The sequence below is a fragment of the Lampetra fluviatilis genome, chromosome 60, assembly GCF_964198595.1.
Source record: "Lampetra fluviatilis chromosome 60, kcLamFluv1.1, whole genome shotgun sequence".
NCBI classification, from domain to species: domain Eukaryota; kingdom Metazoa; phylum Chordata; class Hyperoartia; order Petromyzontiformes; family Petromyzontidae; genus Lampetra; species Lampetra fluviatilis.
Window position 1 is genome coordinate 699,562 of NC_136334.1, and position 25,668 is coordinate 725,229.

Sequence of the window (25,668 nt, forward strand, 5' to 3'; positions counted from 1 at the left end):
GACGTCTCGTTTGTCTTGTTGGTGGTGTCTGTGTAGGGCGTCTCGTTTGTCTTGTTGGTAGTGTCTGTGTAGGACGTCTCGTTTGTCTTGTTGGTGATGTCTGTGTAGGGCGTCTCGTTTGTATTGTTGGTAGTGTCTGTGTCGGGCGTCTCGTTTGTCTTGTTGGTGGTGTCTGTGTAGGGCGTCTCGTTTGTATTGTTGGTGGTGTCTGTGTAGGACGTCTCGTTTGTCTTGTTGGTGGTGTCTGTGTAGGGCGTCTCGTTTGTATTGTTGGTGGTGTCTGTGTAGGGCGTCTCGTTTGTATTGTTGGTGGTGTCTGTGTAGGGCGTCTCGTTTGTCTTGTTGGTGGTGTCTGTGTAGGGCGTCTCGTTAGTATTGTTGGTGGTGGCTGTGTAGGGCGTCTCGTTTGTATTGTTGTTGGTGTCTGTGTAGAGTCTCGTTTGTCTTGTTGGTGGTGTCTGTGTCGCGCGTCTCGTTTGTATTGTTGGTGGTGTCTGTGTCGCGCGTCTCGTTTGTATTGTTGGTGGTGTCTGTGTAGAGTCTCGTTTGTCTTGTTGGTGGTGTCTGTGTAGGGCGTCTCGTTTGTCTTGTTGGTAGTGTCTGTGTAGGGCGTCTCGTTTGTCTTGGTGGTGGTGTCTGTGTAAGGTGTCTCGTTTGTCTTGTTGGTGGTGTCTGTGTAGAGCGTCTCGTTTGTATTGTTAGTGGTGTCTGTGTAGGGCGTCTCGTTTGTATTGTTGGTGGTGTCTGTGTAGGGCGTCTCGTTTGTATTGTTGGTGGTGTCTGTGTAGGACGTCTCGTTTGTCTTGTTGGTGGTGTCTGTGTAGGGCGTCTCGTTTGTATTGTTGGTGGTGTCTGTGTAGGGCGTCTCGTTTGTATTGTTGGTGGTGTCTGTGTAGGGCGTCTCGTTTGTCTTGTTGGTGGTGTCTGTGTAGGGCGTCTCGTTAGTATTGTTGGTGGTGGCTGTGTAGGGCGTCTCGTTTGTATTGTTGTTGGTGTCTGTGTAGAGTCTCGTTTGTCTTGTTGGTGGTGTCTGTGTCGCGCGTCTCGTTTGTATTGTTGGTGGTGTCTGTGTCGCGCGTCTCGTTTGTATTGTTGGTGGTGCCTGTGTAGAGTCTCGTTTGTCTTGTTGGTGGTGTCTGTGTAGGGCGTCTCGTTTGTCTTGTTGGTAGTGTCTGTGTAGGGCGTCTCGTTTGTCTTGGTGGTGGTGTCTGTGTAAGGTGTCTCGTTTGTCTTGTTGGTGGTGTCTGTGTAGAGCGTCTCGTTTGTATTGTTAGTGGTGTCTGTGTAGGGCGTCTCGTTTGTATTGTTGGTGGTGTCTGTGTAGGGCGTCTCGTTTGTATTGTTGGTGGTGTCTGTTTAGGACGTCTCGTTTGTCTTGTTGGTGGTGTCTGTGTAGGGCGTCTCGTTTGTATTGTTGGTGGTGTCTGTGTAGGGCGTCTCGTTTGTATTGTTGGTGGTGTCTGTGTAGGGCGTCTCGTTTGTCTTGTTGGTGGTGTCTGTGTAGGGCGTCTCGTTAGTATTGTTGGTGGTGGCTGTGTAGGGCGTCTCGTTTGTATTGTTGTTGGTGTCTGTGTAGAGTCTCGTTTGTCTTGTTGGTGGTGTCTGTGTCGCGCGTCTCGTTTGTATTGTTGGTGGTGTCTGTGTCGCGCGTCTCGTTTGTATTGTTGGTGGTGTCTGTGTAGAGTCTCGTTTGTCTTGTTGGTGGTGTCTGTGTAGGGCGTCTCGTTTGTCTTGTTGGTAGTGTCTGTGTAGGGCGTCTCGTTTGTCTTGGTGGTGGTGTCTGTGTAAGGTGTCTCGTTTGTCTTGTTGGTGGTGTCTGTGTAGAGCGTCTCGTTTGTATTGTTAGTGGTGTCTGTGTAGGGCGTCTCGTTTGTATTGTTGGTGGTGTCTGTGTAGGGCGTCTCGTTTGTATTGTTGGTGGTGTCTGTGTAGGACGTCTCGTTTGTCTTGTTGGTGGTGTCTGTGTAGGGCGTCTCGTTTGTATTGTTGGTGGTGTCTGTGTAGGGCGTCTCGTTTGTATTGTTGGTGGTGTCTGTGTAGGGCGTCTCGTTTGTCTTGTTGGTGGTGTCTGTGTAGGGCGTCTCGTTAGTATTGTTGGTGGTGGCTGTGTAGGGCGTCTCGTTTGTATTGTTGTTGGTGTCTGTGTAGAGTCTCGTTTGTCTTGTTGGTGGTGTCTGTGTAGGGCGTCTCGTTTGTCTTGTTGGTAGTGTCTGTGTAGGGCGTCTCGTTTGTCTTGGTGGTGGTGTCTGTGTAAGGTGTCTCGTTTGTCTTGTTGGTGGTGTCTGTGTAGAGCGTCTCGTTTGTATTGTTAGTGGTGTCTGTGTAGGGCGTCTCGTTTGTATTGTTGGAAGTGTCTGTGTAGGGCGTCTCGTTTGTATTGTTGGTGGTGTCTGTGTAGAGTCTCGTTTGTCTTGTTGGTGGTGTCTGTGTAGGGCGTCTCGTTTGTCTTGTTGGTAGTGTCTGTGTAGGGCGTCTCGTTTGTCTTGGTGGTGGTGTCTGTGTAAGGTGTCTCGTTTGTCTTGTTGGTGGTGTCTGTGTAGAGCGTCTCGTTTGTATTGTTGGTGGTGTCTGTGTAGGGCGTCTCGTTTGTATTGTTGGAAGTGTCTGTGTAGGGCGTGATGCAACACAAAGGGGCCCAGTTGGCCACACGGGGGAACCCCGAATCAACAAGGTAAACACAAGTATAAGTCTAGGATTTTTTTTCCAACTGAACCATAAATGAACAAGGCTATTTCCAAAAAATACACGCAGCAAAAAATATACTAGCGCTTATTATTTGGTTCTTTCGGTTAAGTCACGTCTAAAGATAAAATAATAAATTAAATTAAATAATAGAATACGACGTTTCGATTGCAACACAAGCAATCATCATCAGGTATAATGAAATAGCGACACAAAATCTAACCAGAAAACTATAGACAGACATATTAGCAGACAGATATCACCAAGATACATAGAGAGAGCAACACAGGTGTAGGGGTGTTAGAGAGAGAGCCCGTTATGCATGGCAGCTTATGGCAAACAAACACAGTGGGCGGGGCTACGTGAGTGCACGGGGAGGTGCTCTCTACGACGTCCGCGCCAGGCACCCCGGGGGGGCCCCACCCCTCAGCGGGGGGTTGGGTATAAAAGGGGATGTATCGGAGGGCTCGGGGTTCTTGTGAAGCTAACCAGTGAAGACGTCTTAGCTAGAGCCCTGGACTCCCCTGGTTCGCCGTCCTTATCAGGGCCGAACAGGACCGAGTCAGCGGCGTGGTCCCGAGATCCAGAGCCGGTGCTCTTGTCAGCGCTGGTCTGGAACTCAGGGTACCGGGCCCGACTTACCAGTGTCGGGCCAGATAGCCTCCCCTAGCCCGTTAGAGGAGGACTAGGAGGCAGGCTAGGAAGTAGCTAGCGCGTGTATCCCCAGCTAGCCGGGTGAGGGGGCCGACACCCCCTCTAGTGTTGTATGCCAGAACCGTGCTGTGTGAATAAAACCCGTGTGCCTCCAACTCCGGCGTCCAAGAGTCATGAACTCTATTACACAGGTAACAGAGAGAGGCGGTCGTCTCTGTGGGGTGGCCTTAAATAGACAGAGGAGGGCGGACGCAGAGAGAGGGAGGGGGGTTAGAGAAAAAATTAGCATATCAATGAGTGGACAACAAAACGTGGTGCTGCAAGTGCGATGACACGGCAAGCAAGCCTGAAAATCAGAAGGACACACTAAAATTAAATAACCTAGTAAAATATCGAAATGTAATGTAATACAACAGAGGGTCGGTCAACACACAATTAACGCATAGCCTGGTTGATTACGTATTTCAAAGATTGCTAAGTTAGAATTTAAGTGTGAACATTCCAAAGAGAGGACACAGGCAGAGAGAACAAATAGTCAGAGAGAGAGAAAAAAGAAGATTATACTAGCGCTACTGCAGATCTGTTAATGAACACCAGGATTTGTTGCTGACAACGGCACATGAAGGCAAGACGCACGATCACTTCCCGGTGCCTCATAACCGGTGCGCCGCGGTATTTTCAGAATCGCAGGAGAGACCCTCGCTGTTGTTCGCTGGAACAGACGAACTCTCCTCCTCCTCCGTGCCGTTCAGTGGCCGATCCAGCCCCCACCTCCCGCCCTGCCCTCTCCCCCAGTCCCAGTGACGTCACGGATCGCCGAGTCGCGGAGACGGAGCAATGTTTGTGTGTCGCGCCAACGGGAGTGGTGCCGTGGGGAGAGACACAGAGCGGTGGTGTAGCACTGCTGCCCAAGCGGTCGCTCCCACGGCAAAACCTCCACAGGGCAGCATCTCCGGCGTGAACGACAGTACATCCCGCGTTAGCCATTTGTCCTTCCCCCGTATCTCACTCACTCGGGAATCACCCGCGCCTGTCAACAGTTGTGCGCCTGTGTGTGCCCGAGTTACGCAGAGTTCGCACCGCAGCGATCGGTTGCGTGCAACTCGGGACTCCTCCAAGCGGCGGATTCGTAGCCACGTGGTTCCATTCTCCTCGCCCGGCAACAATCGCGAGCCGCGTGATTGGTTCGCCACGGTGCAGGGCACGCGGTGTTCCCCCCTCTCTCTCGTTGTGCATCCGCTCGCTCGAGGCGCGGATAAAACGGTCGCGTGCGGGCAATGAGACAAGCATAGAGGGCGAGTGGCGCGGCGATTTCGAGAGCGGTGCCGGGATCCCGGGTATGAGACTTCGCTCGACCACCTGGCGAGCGTTTATTGTACAAGGCGTTCGGTTGGACGTCGCAAAGGAAGAGATGAAGATACGCGGACCTTCGTGTATGGAGATGTGTGTATTTCTGGCTCGCTGCTGCTTGGCACACACGTTGTGTTGTGCGCGTGCTCTTGGATTTGGCTGCTAGTGCCAGAAACGGTGCCCTGGCGCGGCTGACGACGGCCGTTTTGCACTCCCCATAGGTCGACTCAGCCTAAAATGAGTACCTGGTGCGGTGTAAACATCGCCACTGGAGAGATAAAGGCGGTCCGGGCGTCGTGCTAGACACCCACCCCCTCGTGTGCTATGCTGGCCTTCATAGGTGCTCGCTAACAGCACTTGCCCCAAAAGTCTGTTAAGACTATACGGGGGATCTTTGTTTCCGATTGCGTGTATTGCCTTTGTTGTGCTCGGCCGCCAATCGCGTTCAGCTTCAGCCCAGAGGATGCCCACTGGGTTCTCTCCCTGGCAGGAGACCGCTTGGCATGGTGTCGCTGGGAAGCCATGCCGGGTCACACCGAGCCCGACCACCACCATCATCATCACCCACCCACCATCTACACCATCATCATCATTGTCAGCACCACCACCGCTGCGTAATTCACACCATCGGGAATTGTACCCAAAATAAAGAGTGAGGCATAAACAAACAACTCGTGCGGTCTTGCGTTTGTTTTATTGGCGGCGTTCTAGCAGCAACAGTTGAACGAATGAATAAAGATTGCAAACGTTCCTAAGGCACGGTCACGGCAAATACAGCGCGATGCGTTTGTCGGAGCAGTGCGCAGCCCCTCCATCAAGCAGTGGCTACGCAGGGGACGGACATTATTTAAAATAATTCACGTTTTGCGTGGGTGAGCATTGCCGAGCGTTTTAACAGCCGTGCGAGTGGCTGCTCCATGCCACCGCGAGCTGGCGGAAGGGCCTCCGACTGACGGGGAAGCTTCGCTCGGAACAGGGATCATCAGCGAAACGTGGAATACTACAGCCGGCTGAGGACAGCAGCGGCACCAAGAGCAGACAGCGAGTGCAGGCAGCTATGGTCAGAGGCATGCCGGCTGTACAGCAGTAAGCCTGCACTATTCCCATAACCACAGGAAGGTGGAATTTCCACACTGCAATCAATTGAGTTGAACACCAGCGATTTGGGGTCACCCCTTGTGCGTACAGCATCTCTCCAAGGCCAATGAGCTCGTACAACAATGACAGAGATCCCCGTATAGCTTCAGACTAGCAGGGTGGCAAATGTCGTTAGAGAGCAACCTATGAAGGTCGGCACGGCACACAACGAAGGAGAGTAGTGGCCAACGACAATCCCGGCCACCTTTGTCTCTCCAATCGCAACGTATTCACGTCCCACCAGGTACGGCCATTGCCTTTGCAATGTGGAATTTCCACTGCTGGTTCTGGGGTGGGGGGGTGAAGAGGTTGTGGGTTGTGACCCATTCATTATTTAGGCTGGAGAACAGTTGTGCATGTGAACAGTCCCGGAGAATCAGGTTCGTCTTTACAGAGACGTGAGAAGCAGAAGAGATGGTTCAGAAGCTGCGTCGTTAACGAGGCCCCCCCCACCGCGGCACATCGGGGCCAGGGTGCGGACCCTCGATCGCCGGCAGGAGGGTCTCCACCAGAGGGCGCTCCACAGGGAGGACGACGCGGGGACCACCGGGACACGGGCGGCAACCGCGGGTCCCGTCGCGCGGCGCCGTCGCCTACTGGCACGCCGCGGCGCCGTTCTGCAGGCACCAGGCGCGAGCGTTGCGGAACAAGCGCAGCCACGGCGAGGTCGTGACGGAGCCGCGCCACGTGGCGGGCGCCCACGCCCACTGCCAGGGCAGCACGCAGCGCTCCGGGTGCGGCATCATGGCCAGGTGGCGCCCGTCCGGCGAGCAGAGCGCAGCCACCCCGCTACCTCGCACACAAGAGGGGACCGGGGGAGACGAGACGTCACAATTGGAGGAGTTCACGGCGGAGACGAAGCCCCCGGAAGCCCCCGTGTAGCCGTGTCGCTGGGGCAAGCGCGGCGAGCGACCACCGGTGAAGGTTGGTGCAGCACCCAAGGGGGGGGCGGTGGGGGGGGTCAACGCCGCGCTGTGCCAGGCGATCACGGAGTGCCTCCGGCTGGGTCATCATGGGCCCAGGTTTGTAAACCGATGGGCTCCCCGCTGACATTATCGTTCAACAACGCATCGCATCACGAAACACGATATGCTCAACGAGCATAAATTACCATCACGCAAACTCTGGTCACCCTCCCAGCAGCAGCAGCAGCAGCAGCTTTTAGCGAGCCATCGAACAATGATGGTCACGGCATCGCGCGCTTTCAGGTGCGCTTCTGCGGCCGTCTGGAACACCCTTCCGATATTAGGAAGCCACTGGAGCTATGCACTGTTAAATCATCCAGATTGACAAACTCATTTCTTTAGAAATGCTTTTGTGTCTAGTTTGTTGTCCTTCCCCCGCACCTCTGATTAGCGCGGTTGACTGCGTACGGTGCGAAATAAGTTGAATCCCAATTGAGTAACTTGCGGCGAGATTTTTTTATTGAACAGGGTGGCCGCCGAGGTTCAATCCGAGTCGCGCCGGTTCTGGGCCCACACGGCTCTCGGCCGTTCACACGTGACGGGGACACGCGGGGCCACCCGGGTGATGGCGCAGTGGGTGGCATGACGGTTGGCACGGCGGGGTTGACGTGGCGGGGGTGACACGGTCGGTGACGTGACAGATGACACGGCAGGTAGCACGACGGGCATCGCGGCGGGTGACACGGCGGACGGTGCAGTGCTCACCGCGGCGAGCCGTTGGGGTTGAGGGGGTAGCTCTCGGTGGGGCTGCCCTGGTCGTCCACGTAGCGGAGGGGTGCCAGCTTGCCCGCGATGAGGCGCTCCAGCTGCTCCTCGCTGCTAAACGCCATGCGACCTGGAGGGAGAGTGGGGGGCACGTGGGGCACTCGCCCTGCCCCTGCCCCGCTTGCCCTGCCCCTGCCCCGCTCTCCCTGCCCCGCCCGCCCTCCCTCTGCCCCGCCCGCCCTCCCTCTGCCCCGCTCACCCTCTCCCTGCCCCACTCACCCTCTCCATGCGCCACCCACACACCCAGCACGGAGCCCCCCATGCCGCTCAGCATGAGTGCCGGTGAGTCCTCCTGGACGCGCACGCTCACGAAGCGCGATTCAAAGCGGCCTGACACGTTGGACGCCAGCACCACGCCGGGCGCCAGTGCCTCCTCGTGGCCGTCACCGCCATCGTCCACGCCGCCTTTTAAATTCAGAGCGCACGCAAAAAGACAAAGATCCCCCGTGGAACCTTAACAGACTGTTGAGGCAAGTGCTGTTAGCGAGCACCTATGAAGGCTGGAATGGCACACCAAGGGGTGGGTGACCACCACCACGCCCGGCCGTCTTTGTCTCCCTAATAGCGATGTTTACACAACGCACCAGGTACTCGTTTGAGGCCGAGTCAGCCTAGGGGAGGTGCAGGACCATGTCAGATAATCGCTATCACTGGTGTTGGTCGTGAGCAGGAATCGAACTCGGGTCGGTGGGTTAGTAGCGCAGCGCACTAACCGTTACACTACTGCTCCCCACACACACACGCACACAGGCGGACACGTGCATGTGCGCACACGCACGCACACAGGCGGACGCGTGCATGCGCGCACACGCACGGACACGCACACATGCATGGTAATGTCCTTCGGGCGCCACCACCATTCGGGTACCGGCGCGCGGAGCGATCGATCGATCTCGCGACGACACCAATGCAGAAACGCGGCCGGACTCGCTGCACATCTTGGAAGCCAAGCAAGGCCTCAGCCTGCACCGTGCTTGGATGGACCGACCACCGCCGTGCGTGTTGTACAGGTGTGGTGATGTACGGATAATAACGTGCCGCTCGGCGCAGGGCGGAGGAACCACCGACACATGGAACTCCGTTCCAGACAGCCGGCACCAACACTTGCCCAAGCTCTGCCGTCCTCTATGTATTCAGGGGCTATTGGTCAGAAACCGGAGCAGCCAGAGAAAGGCCACTCGTGCGAAGGTGCAACGCTCTATCCCCGCACGGACGGGACAGGTGGAGTCCGCGCTTTGTCTACCACCTTCTGCTCGCGAGGGTACGGCACCACCTTGCAGCCCATGGGAAGGGAGTTCTGGAGCATCTGTGCGTGATCCGCCAACCCTCGCTGCCGCCTCCAGTGCTGGATTACTGGCCACGTGCATAGCCACCGCCGCTCAACTCGTGCAGCAAACTTCACCGTTGGTCTCCACCCCTGCCCCCCAATCACCAACACGCGCCGACCAGCATGGTGAAGAATATCACTCGTGGCCCACAAGACGTTGGCAGGCTCTCATCCGGCAGTAGATTGACAAGGCGAGGCAGCACACGCACATTCATTCATCGGGTTTCGTCTCCGACCCGTCGGTGTGTCTGGACAATCCGCGTGGTCACTTCGTTTGAACCTCTCCGTCACATTTTTACGGAGACTCTGAAGATCCCCGCGTCACGCGTCTAAGAATCGACTTTTAATGACTATTCAACAAACCTGCACCAGCAGTGGAGCAAGCTGCTCAGCTGGCTACCGTGCAGCTGTGCCGTGTGCCGTGTGCTGTCCGTGTGCACAAACATAGCACACAGGCTGTGATGCGCACTGTCCGTGTGCGTGCAGACAGACCGCACGCGCAGGTTTTTGGGAAGCAGTATTTGGAATCCACTGGAGCGATGCACTTTTAAATCGAGATTGAAATCTAATTTCTTGAGAGCTGCTCTTTGTGTTTAGTTTGTTGTCCTACCCCTGCACCTCCGATTAACACGACTGGCTAGGTACAGTGCGGAACAAGTTCAACATACATACACACACGTAAAGTAGCGCGGTGGTTAGCCCACTGCGCTACAAACCCGGCAACTCGAGTTCGAACCCTGTTCACGACCAATAACAGTGGCAGAGTATATCCGAGCCAGTCCTGGGCCACCTGCAAAAGGCGGCCAGGCGCGGTGCCGACCACTCACCCCTCAGTGTGTGCAAGCTACACGGGGAATCTTTGTGCGTACGCATGTGCGCGTCTGCATGTGTGTGTGTGCGTGTCTGCGTGTGTGTCTGCGCGTGTGTCTGCGTGTGCGTGTCTGAGCGTGTGTGCATGTCTGAGCGTGTGTGCATGTGTGCGCGTGTCTGCGAGTGTGTGCGTGTGTGCGCGCGTGTGCATGGGGGAACCTTACCGGCGCCATCGCCCACCCAGCCCAGCAGCGCCATGAGTTGGCAGCCGTTGCAGACGCCGAGGCTGAAGGTGTCGGATCGGCGCCGGAACGCCGCGAACTGCGCGCGGGCGCTCGCGTTGAACAGCACGGATGCCGCCCAGCCTGCAGCATGCGGGGCACGTGTGGGGCACGTATAGATCACAGAAATCACGTGTGGATCACATGTGTATCGCATGTAGATCACATAGAGATCATGTGTATAGCGTCCAAGGCCAACTGCATCATCTCCACACGCTTCACAGGGGAGGAGGAAATAAATAAATCCATGGCGTTAATCTAAATAGAGTTAAATCTAAATGGTGTTTATTTAAATGTAGTTAAGTCTAAATGGTGTTAAACAAGGGTGTTGATCTAAATGGTGTTAATCTAAATGGTGTTAATCTAAATGAGCTGGAAAACTAAAAGGGGGTCTCAAGCCTCGAGTAGAGGGAGGTGGAGCAGCAGCACGGAGCTCAAGCGGAGGAAGAGAATTCCAGACGACAGCAGCAGCAGCGGCCCGATCAGCCACTTTGTTGCGCTATCATTCGTGGCCAGGTCGCACCTGACAAAGATGCTAATAGAGCTCAGTGGTCTTTACCTGGTCATATTTAGTGATTTGTTTACCTTTCCTATACTTTGCATTCCTATCTTGTTTTTGTATTGTTTGTTGTTGTAACTTTCTGACCCGCCCCGACTGGACACATTTGAAAAAGAGCTTTATAGATCATCGGATTCCTCCAGTATAAAGAAAGATTTTGATTCTCCGCGGCTGTGGGCGGCTCTCCGAGGCCTCTACTGCTGCCGGAGAGTCGCGCCGGAGAGACGCGGAGAGGTGATGGTCACTTCGCATCGTGCCGCGGCCGGCATGGGAGACCTCTGGCGGAGCCCAGGACGTCCGCGTAGCTGAAGCCGCCGACGAAGACGAGGCCTCGGAAGCGCTCAAGCGTCACGGCGCCCGTGCACACGTCGCTCATCGTCACGTCCCACACCTGCCTGCGGGGACACGGCCCCACACTGCCGCCACCGCCACCGCCACCGTCAACGCCACCGCCAAACGGTTCAGGAGGGGTCACGTTTTGTTTCCACCGCAGAAGCGGAGCCGTGCCATTGACGTCACACGCGGCGCTCGAGTGGAGACGTGAGGGGATGCTGGGGGGCCTCACCACGCATTCCATGACCTCTCAAGTCAACAGTCATCGTGACTGTCAAAACGATACTTTTAGTTTTTTGAGGTAGAAATTTGCCAAAGTACGCGCGAAATTAAACCAAACGTGATTTTGTTGCCGTCCAGCCACCGGTGACCGGGCTGTCCCCGACGGCTCGCTGCACTCGAGACACCGGTCCCATCGCGGTCGGCTGGGCGGCCGCCTGCGATCGAATGCCGAACCTCAGCCGTGCCAGCTCCATGCTCCAGGCCACTGCTCGCTCTCCCCTCGAGGTCGTTCTTCATCGTATAGCGATCCGGAGTGGAGCAACCGTGGGAGCGGAGTGCTCTCTCTCGTGCCGTGCACTCCCTCACCTCAAAGCCGGCCATGTGCAGGGCCGCCGCCATCTCCCGGTCCCCGTTGCTGCCCTCCTCCCGGACCGTGGCCACGAGGGGCCGCGCCGACGCTGCAAAGAAGAGGGGAGGGCAATGGGCTTCTCGCTTCGATATGTCGTCGGCCATGGTCAATCCACTGCTGGATGAAGGCCTCCCCCACAAGCCGTCATCGTCTCACGATCCTGCGACGTAATTGTCCGCCCAGCACCCGCACGCGAGCTGATGAGGGCGGAACATGACTTCCAAACAGCTGAGGTGGGCTAGACATTGACACACACGGGCACGCAGGGATGCACGCATGCACACACATGCGCAAACACGTTGAGCATACTGGCCAGGCTCATAACATTCCCCCCTCTTCTCGCTCGATTATGGCGGCTGGATGTTTGCAAACTCGTCAGCTTACCGAGGCTCTTTGGAACACTTGGAGAACCGCTGGGGTCGAAGGTCAGGCGGTAAGGGGGGGCGACGCGCCGGGACAGCCCCTCGCGCTCCTGGGGTTGGGGGGGGGACACACGGTACACGCCGCCGAAGATCCCAACGGACCAAGCGATCCGATCATCGCAGAATGGGTGCCGCCTTTGAGTCACGCCCCCTGTGATTACGGAGCGATCTCATGCTGCTCAAAATTATGATCGAGGAAATCCAAACACGACCCACAGCTCTTGTCAAGGAAGTCCCAACACAGACCACAGCTCTCGTCAAGGAAGTCCCAACACGACCCACAGCTCTCGTCAAGGAAGTCCCAACACAGACCCACAGCTCTTGTCAAGGAAGTCCCAACACGACCCACAGCTCTCGTCAAGGAAGTCCCAACACGACCTACAGCTCTCGTGAAGGAAGTCCCAACACGACCCACAGCTCTCGTCAAGGAAGTCCCAACACAGACCACAGCTCTCGTGAAGGAAGTCCCAACACGACCTACAGCTCTTGTCAAGGAAGTCCCAACACGACCCACAGCTCTCGTCAAGGAAGTCCCAACACAGACCACAGCTCTCGTGAAGGAAGTCCCAACACGACCCACAGCTCTCGTCAAGGAAGTCCCAACACAGACCACAGCTCTCGTGAAGGAAGTCCCAACACGACCCACAGCTCTCGTCAAGGAAGTCCCAACACAGACCCACAGCTCTTGTCAAGGAAGTCCCAACACGACCCACAGCTCTCGTCAAGGAAGTCCCAACACAGACCACAGCTCTCGTGAAGGAAGTCCCAACACGACCCACAGCTCTCGTCAAGGAAGTCCCAACACAGACCACAGCTCTCGTGAAGGAAGTCCCAACACGACCTACAGCTCTTGTCAAGGAAGTCCCAACACGACCCACAGCTCTCGTCAAGGAAGTCCCAACACAGACCACAGCTCTCGTGAAGGAAGTCCCAACACGACCCACAGCTCTCGTCAAGGAAGTCCCAACACAGACCACAGCTCTCGTGAAGGAAGTCCCAACACGACCCACAGCTCTCGTCAAGGAAGTCCCAACACAGACCCACAGCTCTTGTCAAGGAAGTCCCAACACGACCCACAGCTCTCGTCAAGGAAGTCCCAACACAGACCACAGCTCTCGTGAAGGAAGTCCCAACACGACCCACAGCTCTCGTCAAGGAAGTCCCAACACAGACCACAGCTCTCGTGAAGGAAGTCCCAACACAGACCCACAGCTCTTGTCAAGGAAGTCCCAACACTGACCACAGCTCTTGTCAAGGAAGTCCCAACACTGACCACAACTCTTGTCAAGGAAGTCCCAACACAGACCACAGCTCTCGTGAAGGAAGTCCCAACACGACCCACAGCTCTCGTCAAGGAAGTCCCAACACTGACCACAGCTCTTGTCAAGGAAGTCCCAACACAGCCCCACAGCTCTTGTCAAGGAAGTCCCAACACTGACCACAGCTCTTGTCAAGGAAGTCCCAACACTGATCACAACTCTTGTCAAGGAAGTCCCAACACAGACCACAGCTCTCGTGAAGGAAGTCCCAACACGACCCACAGCTCTCGTCAAGGAAGTCCCAACACAGACCCACAGCTCTCGTCAAGGAAGTCCCAACACAGACCACGGCTCTCGTCAAGGAAGTCCCAACACAGACCCACAGCTCTTGTCAAGGAAGTCCCAACACAGACCCACAGCTCTCGTCAAGGAAGTCCCAACACAGACCACGGCTCTCGTGAAGGAAGTCCCAACACAGACCCACAGCGCTCGTCAAGGAAGTCCCAACACAGACCACAGCTCTTGTCAAGGAAGTCCCAACACAGACCCACAGCTCTTGTCAAGGAAGTCCCAACACAGACCCACAGCGCTCGTCAAGGAAGTCCCAACACAGACCACAGCTCTCGTCAAGGAAGTCCCAACACAGACCCACAGCTCTCATCAAGGAAGTCCCAACACGACCCACAGCTCCTGTCATGGACAACAAGTAGCGGAGTCACGCTCGATGCACTGGACTTGCCATGCAGAGGTGCGGCGGTTGGAGCGATGAGAACGTTTCCTGAAATTCCCCCGGCTCCTGGGAAACTCCCCAGACGGAGATCGGAACGCCGCAATCGGCGGGTCGCGCTCGCGTGGTGACGCAGAGCGCGGAAGGTACCGCCATCTCTGCGCTCTATACGACCGCGCCGGTGGGTGGGGGTGGGGACGACGTGCGACACCAGCGAGCCTCCTCCTCCTCCTCACCTGCCGCACGCAGGCCGGGTTGGCCTGCAGCTCCTCCAGGGCGAAGCTGGTGGCCTCCCAGACATCGCGCAGAGCGCCCAGTGGCTCGCTCAGCAGCTCCTCTCCCGACACGCACACACGCACCTGCACACCATGTGTGGGTGGGTGGTGGTGGGTAAGTGGGTGAGTGGGTTAGTGCATGAGTGGGTGAGTAAGTGAGTGAGTGGAGGTGTAAGTGAGTTGGTGGGTAAGTAGGTGAGTGAGTGGGTGGGTGAGTGGGTGGGTGAGTGGGTGAGTGAGCGACCGAGTGGGTGAGCGAGTGAGTTGGTGGGTGAGTGGATGAGTGAGTGCACCTGGCCTGGCACACGTGCCGTGGTGACGTCACCGTCACTTAGTGGCGAATGGTGGGTATTGATAGAGTGAGTTGGTGAGTTGGTGGGTGAGTGGGTGAGTGGGGGAGTCGGTGGGTGCTTGGGTGGGTAAGTTTGGTGAGCGTGTGAGTGGGTGGGTGAGTTGGTCGGAGAGTGAGTGAGTTGGTGGGTGAGTTGGTGAGTTGGTGGATGAGTGAGCGAGTGAAAAGGTGAGTGAGTGAGTGGGTGGGTGGGTGAGTGGGTGGGTGAGTGGGTGAGCGAATGGGTGAGCGAGTGGATGAGTTGGTGGACGAGTAAGTAAGTTGGTGGGTGAGTGGGCGACCTGCGCCGTCTCCCCCTCTCCGACGATGCGCCCGACACGCCTGCACGCCACGCCGGCGCTGCGGTAGCGACGGCACACGGCATCAGCGAGAGCCGGAGACATCTCCAGCACCAGGCCCAGCTCTTCGGCAAAGAGCAGCTCCAGTGCTACTCACGCACACGCGTATACACGTGTGCACGAGCGCACACACGCACACATATACGCACACACACACACACGAGCAGTGTGGATAGGGTCAGGGCAGGGCCATTGTGGTTAAGGTCAGGGCAGGGTCAGTGTGTTGAGTGTTGGGGCTATCGCTACCGGAGGAGCCGGCTTCGCCCGGCATTTCAACATCGATGCCGCGGTTCCCAGCGAAGGCCATCTCCAGCAGACACACGAGCAGTCCGCCGTCACTCACATCGTGTCCCGCCGATATTGCGTGCTCTGCCACACGCACGCACGCACACAGACACACACGCACACAGATACACACGCACGCACAAATACACGCACACACAAACACACACGCACACATAAATACACGCACACACGCACGCACGCACACACAGACACACACGCACACACAAATACACGCACACACGCACACACAGATGCAAACACAACAACCGTAGAGTGTGAAATGCCCACTGGCAAACCCAGGTGCCATAGGTTAAGTGACTGAGATGACTGGCAGATGCACCAGCTATGCCCCCCACTGTGCCAACTTGCTGTGTTTTAGCCGTCCGTCACTCCGCTTGTTGTTGCGAGCGCTCCTCTGCCCTCCATTGCTGTTCGAAGGCGACTGCCTCCAACTGCCCAGGAGTATCCTTCACGAGCCTCTTCCACAGAGGCGGATGTTGACACCGCTGGTACCAATCATTGGCAAAGTCCACTCAACTCCATATCCTCTCGGACCATATCACTTCATCATTTAATCCCTTCTCCAGCCTGTGCCGCGCCAATTTAGCCCCCTCTATCCGGCTAAACAATAGCTGTTTAGGCATGTGGCGGCTGAGCATGTGGGCTACATGACCCAGCAAACGCAGCCTTGCCTGCCGGAGCTCACCGATGGTACTGTGTCCAGATCTTTCAAGGATTTGTGAGCTCCTCAAGACAAAGATCCCTAGTATAGCCTTCACAGACTGTTGGGGCAAGTGCTGTTAGCGAGCACCTATGAAGGCTGGTACGACGCACGAGGGGGTGGGTGGCCAAACACCACGCCCGGCCGCCTTTGTCTCCCCAGCGGCAATGTTTACACATAGCACCAAGTACATTTGAGGCCGAGTTGACATAGGGGAGGCCCAGGACTGGTTCACAAAAAACGTCACTGGTGTTGGCCAAGAGCGGGGAATCGGATTCGAGTCGCCAGGTTCGAACCGCAGTGCGCCAACCGCTACTCCACTACCGCTCCCCACAAAGACACGCACACACACAGACATCAGAGCGAGGGGGGGTAGTGGGGGTGAGGGGAGCGGGGGAGCGAGTGGGTGGGAGGGCGACTCACCAACCAGCAGCTCCTGCGTGACGTTGAAGCCGGCCACCACCGTCTCCGGGCTATCCATGTCGGGGCTCGAGTCCCCTATCTGCCCGTAACACTGCGCCAGTGCGCTGCCACCCAGCCGGTGCCTGGCGGGCCCCAGGGACACGTGCAGCAGCACGCCTGCACGCACACGCCAGCCGACAAAGCTGTCCACGACCGCACGGCCATACTTCCCCACCCCCTGCAATGTTCAATCAGACCGCGAGCGCTCTTGGCGTTGTGAAAAAATTACTTAATAGCTCACTGGATTCCTCCACAATGAATACAGTGGAACCCCGGTATACGACCGCTTTGGAATACGTCGAATTTGGTATACGTCGTTTTTTTTCGAGAAAAAAATGTCTTGGGATACGACATCTTTCTTGGGATACGCGTTTGCTAGAACTTGTATGGGTCGGAATGAGTCACCGCGTTACAGCCGTGTGTGCTCCGTTCACGACTGAAACAAAGCGAGAGGGGCGGGAAGCGTGGGGGAGAGGGGCGGGGGGCGTGGGGGGCTGCCCTCATGGAGGGTGGAGCCCCGGGTCGAAGCGCGTGCTACGTGCGGGGTTGAGGCACGCCACGTGACCAGCGCAGCTGGCAGCAGCGCGGTCACGTGGCTTCTGTATGCATTTTAGTAATTAGTGTCTAAATTATTTTATACAACCCCATTAATGTATAATATGCCGTAAAAATATCATTTATTTTCCTCTGGTACGGATTATTTCCTTTCCCATTATTTCTTATGTGAAAAATTCGTTTGGTATACGTCATTTTCGGGATAAGTCCTACCTTCTGGAACGAATTAACGACGTATACCGAGGTTCCACTGTATTCTGATTCTGGCTGGAGTTCCACGGCAGGCAGCCAGGATGCCAAGCCGCTGTTGCCCAACACCGGCACGCGTGGCCCACTCTCTTTTGAATGTCACGGGATCATCGACGCTCCGCCATGGACGTCGCCCTGATACAGCTTCCCACTCTTCGGCATTCCGTTATCGTTCGCACAATGCAATGATGCGAACGACCGGACGGCAATGAACCTCTGCAGAGTCTGACTGGAGCAAGCCACGAGCAATCTGCGGGGGTGTTACACTGCATCCTTGCGCACAGAAAGAAGTTCAGCGGCTAGGCGCCAACATCGAGGGCCGCCGCCTTCTAACGCAGGGCGTTGGAAGCAGCGCTAACGAGGCCCTGCTTCGGGTGACCTCCAGAAGCGCGAACGGATATCGATCCGTCTCGTGACTCTGCAGGTAACGCGACGAGGTCATCGTCCGTGGTTCTCTTCAGCCTGCGTCGCTGCCTCGCTCGGTCTCAGGCGCCTCTTTGAGCTCTCCTCCTCCCGCTGTGCCAATCCCCCTGCTTTACTCTCCAGCGTCCCCTCCTCACGTCCCCTTCTGGTTGTTGTTGTTGTTGTGTCGCCGAGCGCAGGCTCCCGTGCGGTTACCATGGCTGGAGTGTAACAACTTTGCCGTTTTCACTCCTGGATATTTTCCCACGTAATAATATTAATACGACCGATGTGTCCATTACAATTTACACGATGGCCCCCGATTTCCACAAACTCCTGGAAAGCTTCTGAGATAATTCCAGCGAACAGTAGGGATCCCCCCCCCCCCCCCCGCACGCACGAGAGCCCAACGCGAACCTTCGCCATCCGGGCTCTTGAGGTCGGGGGTTACGGTGGCTGTGATGTCAGGGCAGCCCACGTAGGCCGAAATCACGAGGTCACCTGGGAGCACGCACACACGGACGAGGCAGCCAGCGTCGTTACCATCTCAGTCGCCTGACCCGGGGCCCAAACGCCAAGTGGTCGGCAACAAACAGCACTAACTTAAGGTGTAATAGTGAAGAGGTAATCGGTGTCCTGCATTGAGCAAGGTTACGATTGTCAGGGCTTGGGGAGACAGAGACGATGGCAGGGATCTGCAGAGTGGAGTGGTGCGAGGGAAGAAGGGAGGTCGGCTGCAGTGTGGTGAGTGGACGTGTGCGTGTGTGCTGTTGGGTGAGTTTGAGGGCGAGCGAGTTCGTTGGTGAGTGGGTGAGTGAGTGGGTGGATAAGCGGGCGAGTGGGTGAGTGGATAAGTGGGTGAGCGAGTGGGTGGGTGAGTGGGCGAGTGAAGGGGAGCGGTGGCGTAGTGGTAAGAGCGCTGTGCTATGAACCTGGCAACCCGAGTTCAATTCCCGCTTACAGCCGAAACCAGTGCTGATTATCTGAACCGGTCTGGGGTCTCCCCTAGAGCGACTCAGGCTCCAATGATTACATTGTGTAAAAATCACCACTGGGGAGACAAAGGCGGCCAGGCATGGTGCTGGCCACCTACCCCCTCTTGTGCAGTGCCAGCCTTCAGAGGTGCTTGCTAACAGCACTTGCGCCAACAGTCTGCTCCCGTGGACTCCACTCATGGAACCGCAGCACGAGACACACAGCGTATGGGCAGGGGAAGGAGGCAGGGGAGAAGCAGGAGGGGGAGTGGGAGGAGGAGCAGCAGGAGGAGGAGCAGCAGGAGGAGCGTGAGCAGAGGGAGGAGGAGGAGCAGCAGGAGAGGGACCAGGAGGAGGAGCAGAGGGAAAATGAGGGGGAAGGATAATGAGAGGGAGGAGGAGCAGGAGGAGCAGGAGGAGGAGGGGGAGCAGGAGGATGATGATAGGCAGCAGGAGGAGGGAGAGAAGGAAGGGGAGGAGGGCGGTCACCGGGAGCCTTGACGGTGTTGGAGCCGACACGGGCGGCCATGCTGAGCGAGTCCTTGCCACCGTCCACGGCGATGCCGAGTTGGCGCATGCACGAGCACATGGCCCGGCACGCGGCCACGAGGCGCGCGCCCTCCCCGGGCAGTTTGGCGGCCCACATCCAGTTCCCGCTGCATTTCACGTCCTGCGGACCACGCGTCCACGCAAACAATGGAGGCGCCGAATCACCATCCCCGGGTGAGAAGGGGCATCAGGGCATGTCGGATGCACCGCAGACTTTAGGATCGTTTTGAGAAACGCAATGCTAGGAAGGACGTCGAGTGGAAACCAGACGACGCGAACGCGCAACACGACGGCACGGCGAATGGAATCAACGTATCCCATCGTGAAATTTAACCAAGGCAAGGACTCAAGAGACCCAGCATAAAAGAGTTGCATTTGCAAGGGTGACCTGGGTCACCGAAATGACAAAACCAAAACAAATAAAATAAAGTACAGCAATGTCGCAAAAAACAACCATGTAGCACAAGGAATGGAACATATTGTAGGAGTCACAAATCAATGTCAAATCAAAGTTAAATTATCATTCCCCTGCGCGCAAATCAGCTTGGCCCGATGGCCTTGAGGCTGATTGGTAGCACGGATCGCAAACCGACACCGAACGTTGCATGGAGGTTCGGGTCGACCAAAGCCGTTCTCTGGGACAGACTACCCTACTTCGTGCCGCTCAGTGGCCGATCCACCCCCACCCACAGCCCTCCTCGCCTCTGTTGCGAGTTGGTTGCATACAACAACTCACTGCCACAACTTGCTTCTAAATTGTAAACTACAGATCGTGTTTATAGTTTTCGCATTGTATAGAATTTTTTTTTCTATGTTTGAGTATTAAAGTTTTGGGTACTTTGAGTGGCAGTGTGAAAACGAGAAGAACATTTCACAGTTGGGATTTATTTGGCTCTGTGACTCGCGATGATCGAGCAGCACTGGGCCCCAGTAGCAGAGACCCAGGCCACGAGCAGGCGACGCCAACTTGCCCTGAGGGCGGAGACGCGGGCGAAGCACAGGTTGGTGAGGGCCTCCCCCACCGCCATGCGGGCCCCTGCAGCCGGGTCCACGAGGCCCTTGATGGGCTGTTCCCCGACGCTGGTGGCCGCACCGACGGTGCCGCACATCGAGTGGGCCACGACCGCCACGTCGGCCAGCGGCGTGTGCAGAGGCCCCACGCACTGCTGCTGGGCCACCAGGCCCGTCACCGAGCGGTCCACCTGTCAGCGCCGTGCACCACAGCCACCGGGGGGAGAAGAGGCACAAAAAAATTAGTCTACAAACCCCTCCACGGCAGTGCCCCACCGCCTCTCACCACTGTCCCCGTCCCAGCCTCCGCCATAGTACAATGCGACAGGCCAGGTCTGTGGCGGTCGTGGTTCGTAGGCCCAAGGGAACACGATGGAACAGCCCGACCACTCCACCCTGCTGTCTCCGAGGAAACGCAATGCAGTGCGGCGTCATGGATAGGGGTAGAGGCAGACTTGTGAGCAAGTCAGATATGTGAACATCTACAGGTCAGATGTCAAATTCTACAGGTCAGATATGTGAACATCTACCACCGTGCACAGAGACCGCACTGGCCGGGGTTCGATTGATCGAGACGTGCGACGGCGCGACAATAGCTATGCTGACGACGATGACGACAACGCCGTACCTTGTTGGTGAGGTAGCGTTTGCTTGCGACCGACGGGAGGCGCAGGACTCGCTCCAGCGCCTGACGAACGCTCAGACCATCGGGCAGACGCAGCGGCGCCAGGGCGACGTTCTCGTGCGCCATCACGAACTCCTTTGCACAGCCAGGTAACATGGCGCAGGGAACTCTCACGTGACCGTCTCCCCGCTCCCTCACTCTCGCGTGACCGTCTCCCCGCTCCCGCAGATTAATGAAGTTCTAATTAAACGTGAATGGTTTTTTTTGTGTACAGGCATTGGTGTCCAGGATGAGACTACAATACTCACTACAATTGAGAACCCAGTCTGTGGGTATCTATGCAAGTCTATCGTTTATGGATCTCTATGCAAAAGTCAATAGGTTTCTATGTGAGTCTGTAGTTCTCTGCGAGTTTAGTTTGTTGTCCTTTCCCGCACCTCGAATGTTCGCTACGTGCGGTGCGAGATAAGTTCAACATACATACATACATATGTTAGTATGTGTGTCTCTGTGTGAGTCTGTGGGTCTCTATGCGAGCCAGGCTGAGGCCATCAACTCACTCCACCTGCGCAATCCGTCGCTTGCTCGACGTTCGTTGGGTGCCGGTGGACGGGTACCTTGCGGGGCATCTTGCCGAGCACCCAGTCGAGCTGCAGGTCCACGGGGCGGGCCGCGTCCGCACCACCGGCACCGCCACCCTGCCCTGCCCGGTCCTCCACCAGCACCACCTGGAGCACGCCACCGGGAGAACGAGCGCCGCTCACGAATACGAGCCGCCCCCTCCGCCACCCACGGAGATCCCACGCGCGGCTCACACTAAAACATTGGTCGGGATTTGGCGGTCACAGAGCCTCGGCATCATACTCGACCAAAATGTCGTTTGATCACCACGTGCAAAATACAGCGAGGGCCTGCAATGATCATATCAGGGCCCTACGATACATAGTATCTACAAGGCTCGATTATTATTTGTTTCTTTCGGTTAAGTCACGTCTAAAGATAAAATAATAAATTAAATTAAATAATAGAATACGACGTTTCGATTGCAACACAAGCAATCATCATCAGGTATAATGAAATAGCGACATAAAATCTAACCAGAAAACTATAGACAGACATATTAGCAGACAGATATCACCAAGATACATAGCGAGAGCAACACAGGTAACAGAGAGGGGTGATCGTCTCTGTGTGGTGGCCTTAAATAGACAGAGGGGGGGGCGGAGGCAGAGAGAGGGAGGAGGGTTAGAGAAAAAATTAGCATATCAATGAGTGGTCAACAGACGTGGTGCTGCGAATGCGATGGCACGGCAAGCAAGCCTGAAAATCAGGAGAAGGACACACTAAAATTAAATAACCTAGTAAAATATCGAAATGTAATGTAATACAACACAGAGGGTCGGTCAACACACAATTAACGCATAGCCTGGTTGATTACGTATTTCAAAGATTGGTAAGTTAGAATTTAAGTGTGAACAATCTCAAGAGAGGACACAGGCAGAGAAAACAAGTCGCCAGAGAGAGAGAAAAAAGATAAGCTTAAAACTTCCCCGTAGAAGTGGTTCAATCTTAATTTTAGAACTTTCGTGACTGCAGGAATTATTATTTGTTTCTTTCGGTTAAGTCACGTCTAAAGATAAAATAATAAATTAAATTAAATAATAGAATACGACGTTTCGATTGCAACACAAGCAATCATCATCAGGTATAATGAAATAGCGACATAAAATCTAACCAGAAAACTATAGACAGACATATTAGCAGACAGATATCACCAAGATACATAGCGAGAGCAACACAGGTAACAGAGAGGGGTGATCGTCTCTGTGTGGTGGCCTTAAATAGACAGAGGGGGGGGCGGAGGCAGAGAGAGGGAGGAGGGTTAGAGAAAAAATTAGCATATCAATGAGTGGTCAACAGACGTGGTGCTGCGAATGCGATGGCACGGCAAGCAAGCCTGAAAATCAGAAGGACACACTAAAATTAAATAACCTAGTAAAATATCGAAATGTAATGTAATACAACACAGAGGGTCGGTCAACACACAATTAACGCATAGCCTGGTTGATTACGTATTTCAAAGATTGCTAAGTTAGAATTTAAGTGTGAACAATCTCAAGAGAGGACACAGGCAGAGAAAACAAGTCGCCGAGAGAGAGAAAAAAGATAAGCTTAAAACTTCCCCGTAGAAGTGGTTCAATCTTAATTTTAGAACTTTCGTGACTGCAGGAATTATTATTTGTTTCTTTCGGTTAAGTCACGTCTAAAGATAAAATAATAAATTAAATTAAATAATAGAATACGACGTTTCGATTGCAACACAAGCAATCATCATCAGGTATAATGAAATAGCGACATAAAATCTAACCAGAAAACTATAGACAAACATATTAGCAGACAGATATCACCAAGATACATAGCGAGAGCAACACAGGTAACAGAGAGGGGTGATCGTCTCTGTGTGGTGGCCTTAAATAGACAGAGGGGGGGGCGGAGGCAGAGAGAGGGAGGAGGGTTAGAGAAAAAATTAGCATATCAATGAGTGGTCAACAGACGTGGTGCTGCGAATGCGATGGCACGGCAAGCAAGCCTGAAAATCAGGAGAAGGACACACTAAAATTAAATAACCTAGTAAAATATCGAAATGTAATGTAATACAACACAGAGGGTCGGTCAACACACAATTAACGCATAGCCTGGTTGATTACGTATTTCAAAGATTGCTAAGTTAGAATTTAAGTGTGAACAATCTCAAGAGAGGACACAGGCAGAGAAAACAAGTCGCCAGAGAGAGAGAAAAAAGATAAGCTTAAAACTTCCCCGTAGAAGTGGTTCAATCTTAATTTTAGAACTTTCGTGACTGCAGGAATTATTATTTGTTTCTTTCGGTTAAGTCACGTCTAAAGATAAAATAATAAATTAAATTAAATAATAGAATACGACGTTTCGATTGCAACACAAGCAATCATCATCAGGTATAATGAAATAGCGACATAAAATCAAACCAGAAAACTATAGACAGACATATTAGCAGACAGATATCACCAAGATACATAGCGAGAGCAACACAGGTAACAAAGAGGGGTGATCGTCTCTGTGTGGTGGCCTTAAATAGACAGAGGGGGGGGCGGAGGCAGAGAGAGGGAGGAGGGTTAGAGAAAAAATTAGCATATCAATGAGTGGTCAACAGACGTGGTGCTGCGAATGCGATGGCACGGCAAGCAAGCCTGAAAATCAGGAGAAGGACACACTAAAATTAAATAACCTAGTAAAATATCGAAATGTAATGTAATACAACACAGAGGGTCGGTCAACACACAATTAACGCATAGCCTGGTTGATTACGTATTTCAAAGATTGCTAAGTTAGAATTTAAGTGTGAACAATCTCAAGAGAGGACACAGGCAGAGAAAACAAGTCGCCAGAGAGAGAGAAAAAAGATAAGCTTAAAACTTCCCCGTAGAAGTGGTTCAATCTTAATTTTGTTCACACTTAAATTCTAACTTAGCAATCTTTGAAATACGTAATCAACCAGGCTATGCGTTAATTGTGTGTTGACCGACCCTCTGTGTTGTATTACATTACATTTCGATATTTTACTAGGTTATTTAATTTTAGTGTGTCCTTCTCCTGATTTTCAGGCTTGCTTGCCGTGCCATCGCATTCGCAGCACCACGTCTGTTGACCACTCATTGATATGCTAATTTTTTCTCTAACCCTCCTCCCTCTCTCTGCCTCCGCCCCCCCCTCTGTCTATTTAAGGCCACCACACAGAGACGATCACCCCTCTCTGTTACCTGTGTTGCTCTCGCTATGTATCTTGGTGATATCTGTCTGCTAATATGTCTGTCTATAGTTTTCTGGTTAGATTTTATGTCGCTATTTCATTATACCTGATGATGATTGCTTGTGTTGCAATCGAAACGTCGTATTCTATTATTTAATTTAATTTATTATTTTATCTTTAGACGTGACTTAACCGAAAGAAACAAATAATAATTCCTGCAGTCACGAAAGTTCTAAAATTAAGATTGAACCACTTCTACGGGGAAGTTTTAAGCTTATCTTTTTTCTCTCTCTCTGGCGACTTGTTTTCTCTGCCTGTGTCCTCTCTTGAGATTGTTCACACTTAAATTCTAACTTAGCAATCTTTGAAATACGTAATCAACCAGGCTATGCGTTAATTGTGTGTTGACCGACCCTCTGTGTTGTATTACATTACATTTCGATATTTTACTAGGTTATTTAATTTTAGTGTGTCCTTCTCCTGATTTTCAGGCTTGCTTGCCGTGCCATCGCATTCGCAGCACCACGTCTGTTGACCACTCATTGATATGCTAATTTTTTCTCTAACCCTCCTCCCTCTCTCTGCCTCCGCCCCCCCCTCTGTCTATTTAAGGCCACCACACAGAGACGATCACCCCTCTCTGTTACCTGTGTTGCTCTCGCTATGTATCTTGGTGATATCTGTCTGCTAATATGTCTGTCTATAGTTTTCTGGTTAGATTTTATGTCGCTATTTCATTATACCTGATGATGATTGCTTGTGTTGCAATCGAAACGTCGTATTCTATTATTTAATTTAATTTATTATTTTATCTTTAGACGTGACTTAACCGAAAGAAACAAATAATAATTCCTGCAGTCACGAAAGTTCTAAAATTAAGATTGAACCACTTCTACGGGGAAGTTTTAAGCTTATCTTTTTTCTCTCTCTCTGGCGACTTGTTTTCTCTGCCTGTGTCCTCTCTTGAGATTGTTCACACTTAAATTCTAACTTAGCAATCTTTGAAATACGTAATCAACCAGGCTATGCGTTAATTGTGTGTTGACCGACCCTCTGTGTTGTATTACATTACATTTCGATATTTTACTAGGTTATTTAATTTTAGTGTGTCCTTCTCCTGATTTTCAGGCTTGCTTGCCGTGCCATCGCATTCGCAGCACCACGTCTGTTGACCACTCATT

The 25,668-nt window shown here is 53.9% G+C and overlaps 1 protein-coding gene across 1 annotated transcript in view; it reads right to left on the bottom strand.

Annotated features, from left to right (window-relative positions):
- Nucleotides 1–5,368: 5,368 nt before the first annotated feature.
- PFAS (phosphoribosylformylglycinamidine synthase) overlaps nucleotides 5,369–25,668 on the bottom strand; it is a 40,302-nt gene continuing 20,002 nt past the window's right edge. Inside the window, exons 15-30 of the mRNA XM_078881183.1 lie at nucleotides 21,318–21,428; nucleotides 20,704–20,835; nucleotides 20,036–20,266; nucleotides 19,005–19,185; nucleotides 17,959–18,042; nucleotides 16,297–16,452; nucleotides 15,114–15,236; nucleotides 14,811–14,956; nucleotides 14,139–14,261; nucleotides 11,879–11,966; nucleotides 11,452–11,543; nucleotides 10,807–10,921; nucleotides 9,915–10,055; nucleotides 7,773–7,958; nucleotides 7,494–7,623; nucleotides 5,369–6,612 (exon numbers count right to left, since the gene is read on the bottom strand). Of these exons, the coding sequence (XP_078737309.1) occupies nucleotides 6,417–6,612; nucleotides 7,494–7,623; nucleotides 7,773–7,958; nucleotides 9,915–10,055; nucleotides 10,807–10,921; nucleotides 11,452–11,543; nucleotides 11,879–11,966; nucleotides 14,139–14,261; nucleotides 14,811–14,956; nucleotides 15,114–15,236; nucleotides 16,297–16,452; nucleotides 17,959–18,042; nucleotides 19,005–19,185; nucleotides 20,036–20,266; nucleotides 20,704–20,835; nucleotides 21,318–21,428 (2,235 nt within the window). The 3' untranslated portion in view covers nucleotides 5,369–6,416. The remainder of the gene's footprint in view (nucleotides 6,613–7,493; nucleotides 7,624–7,772; nucleotides 7,959–9,914; nucleotides 10,056–10,806; nucleotides 10,922–11,451; nucleotides 11,544–11,878; nucleotides 11,967–14,138; nucleotides 14,262–14,810; nucleotides 14,957–15,113; nucleotides 15,237–16,296; nucleotides 16,453–17,958; nucleotides 18,043–19,004; nucleotides 19,186–20,035; nucleotides 20,267–20,703; nucleotides 20,836–21,317; nucleotides 21,429–25,668) is intronic.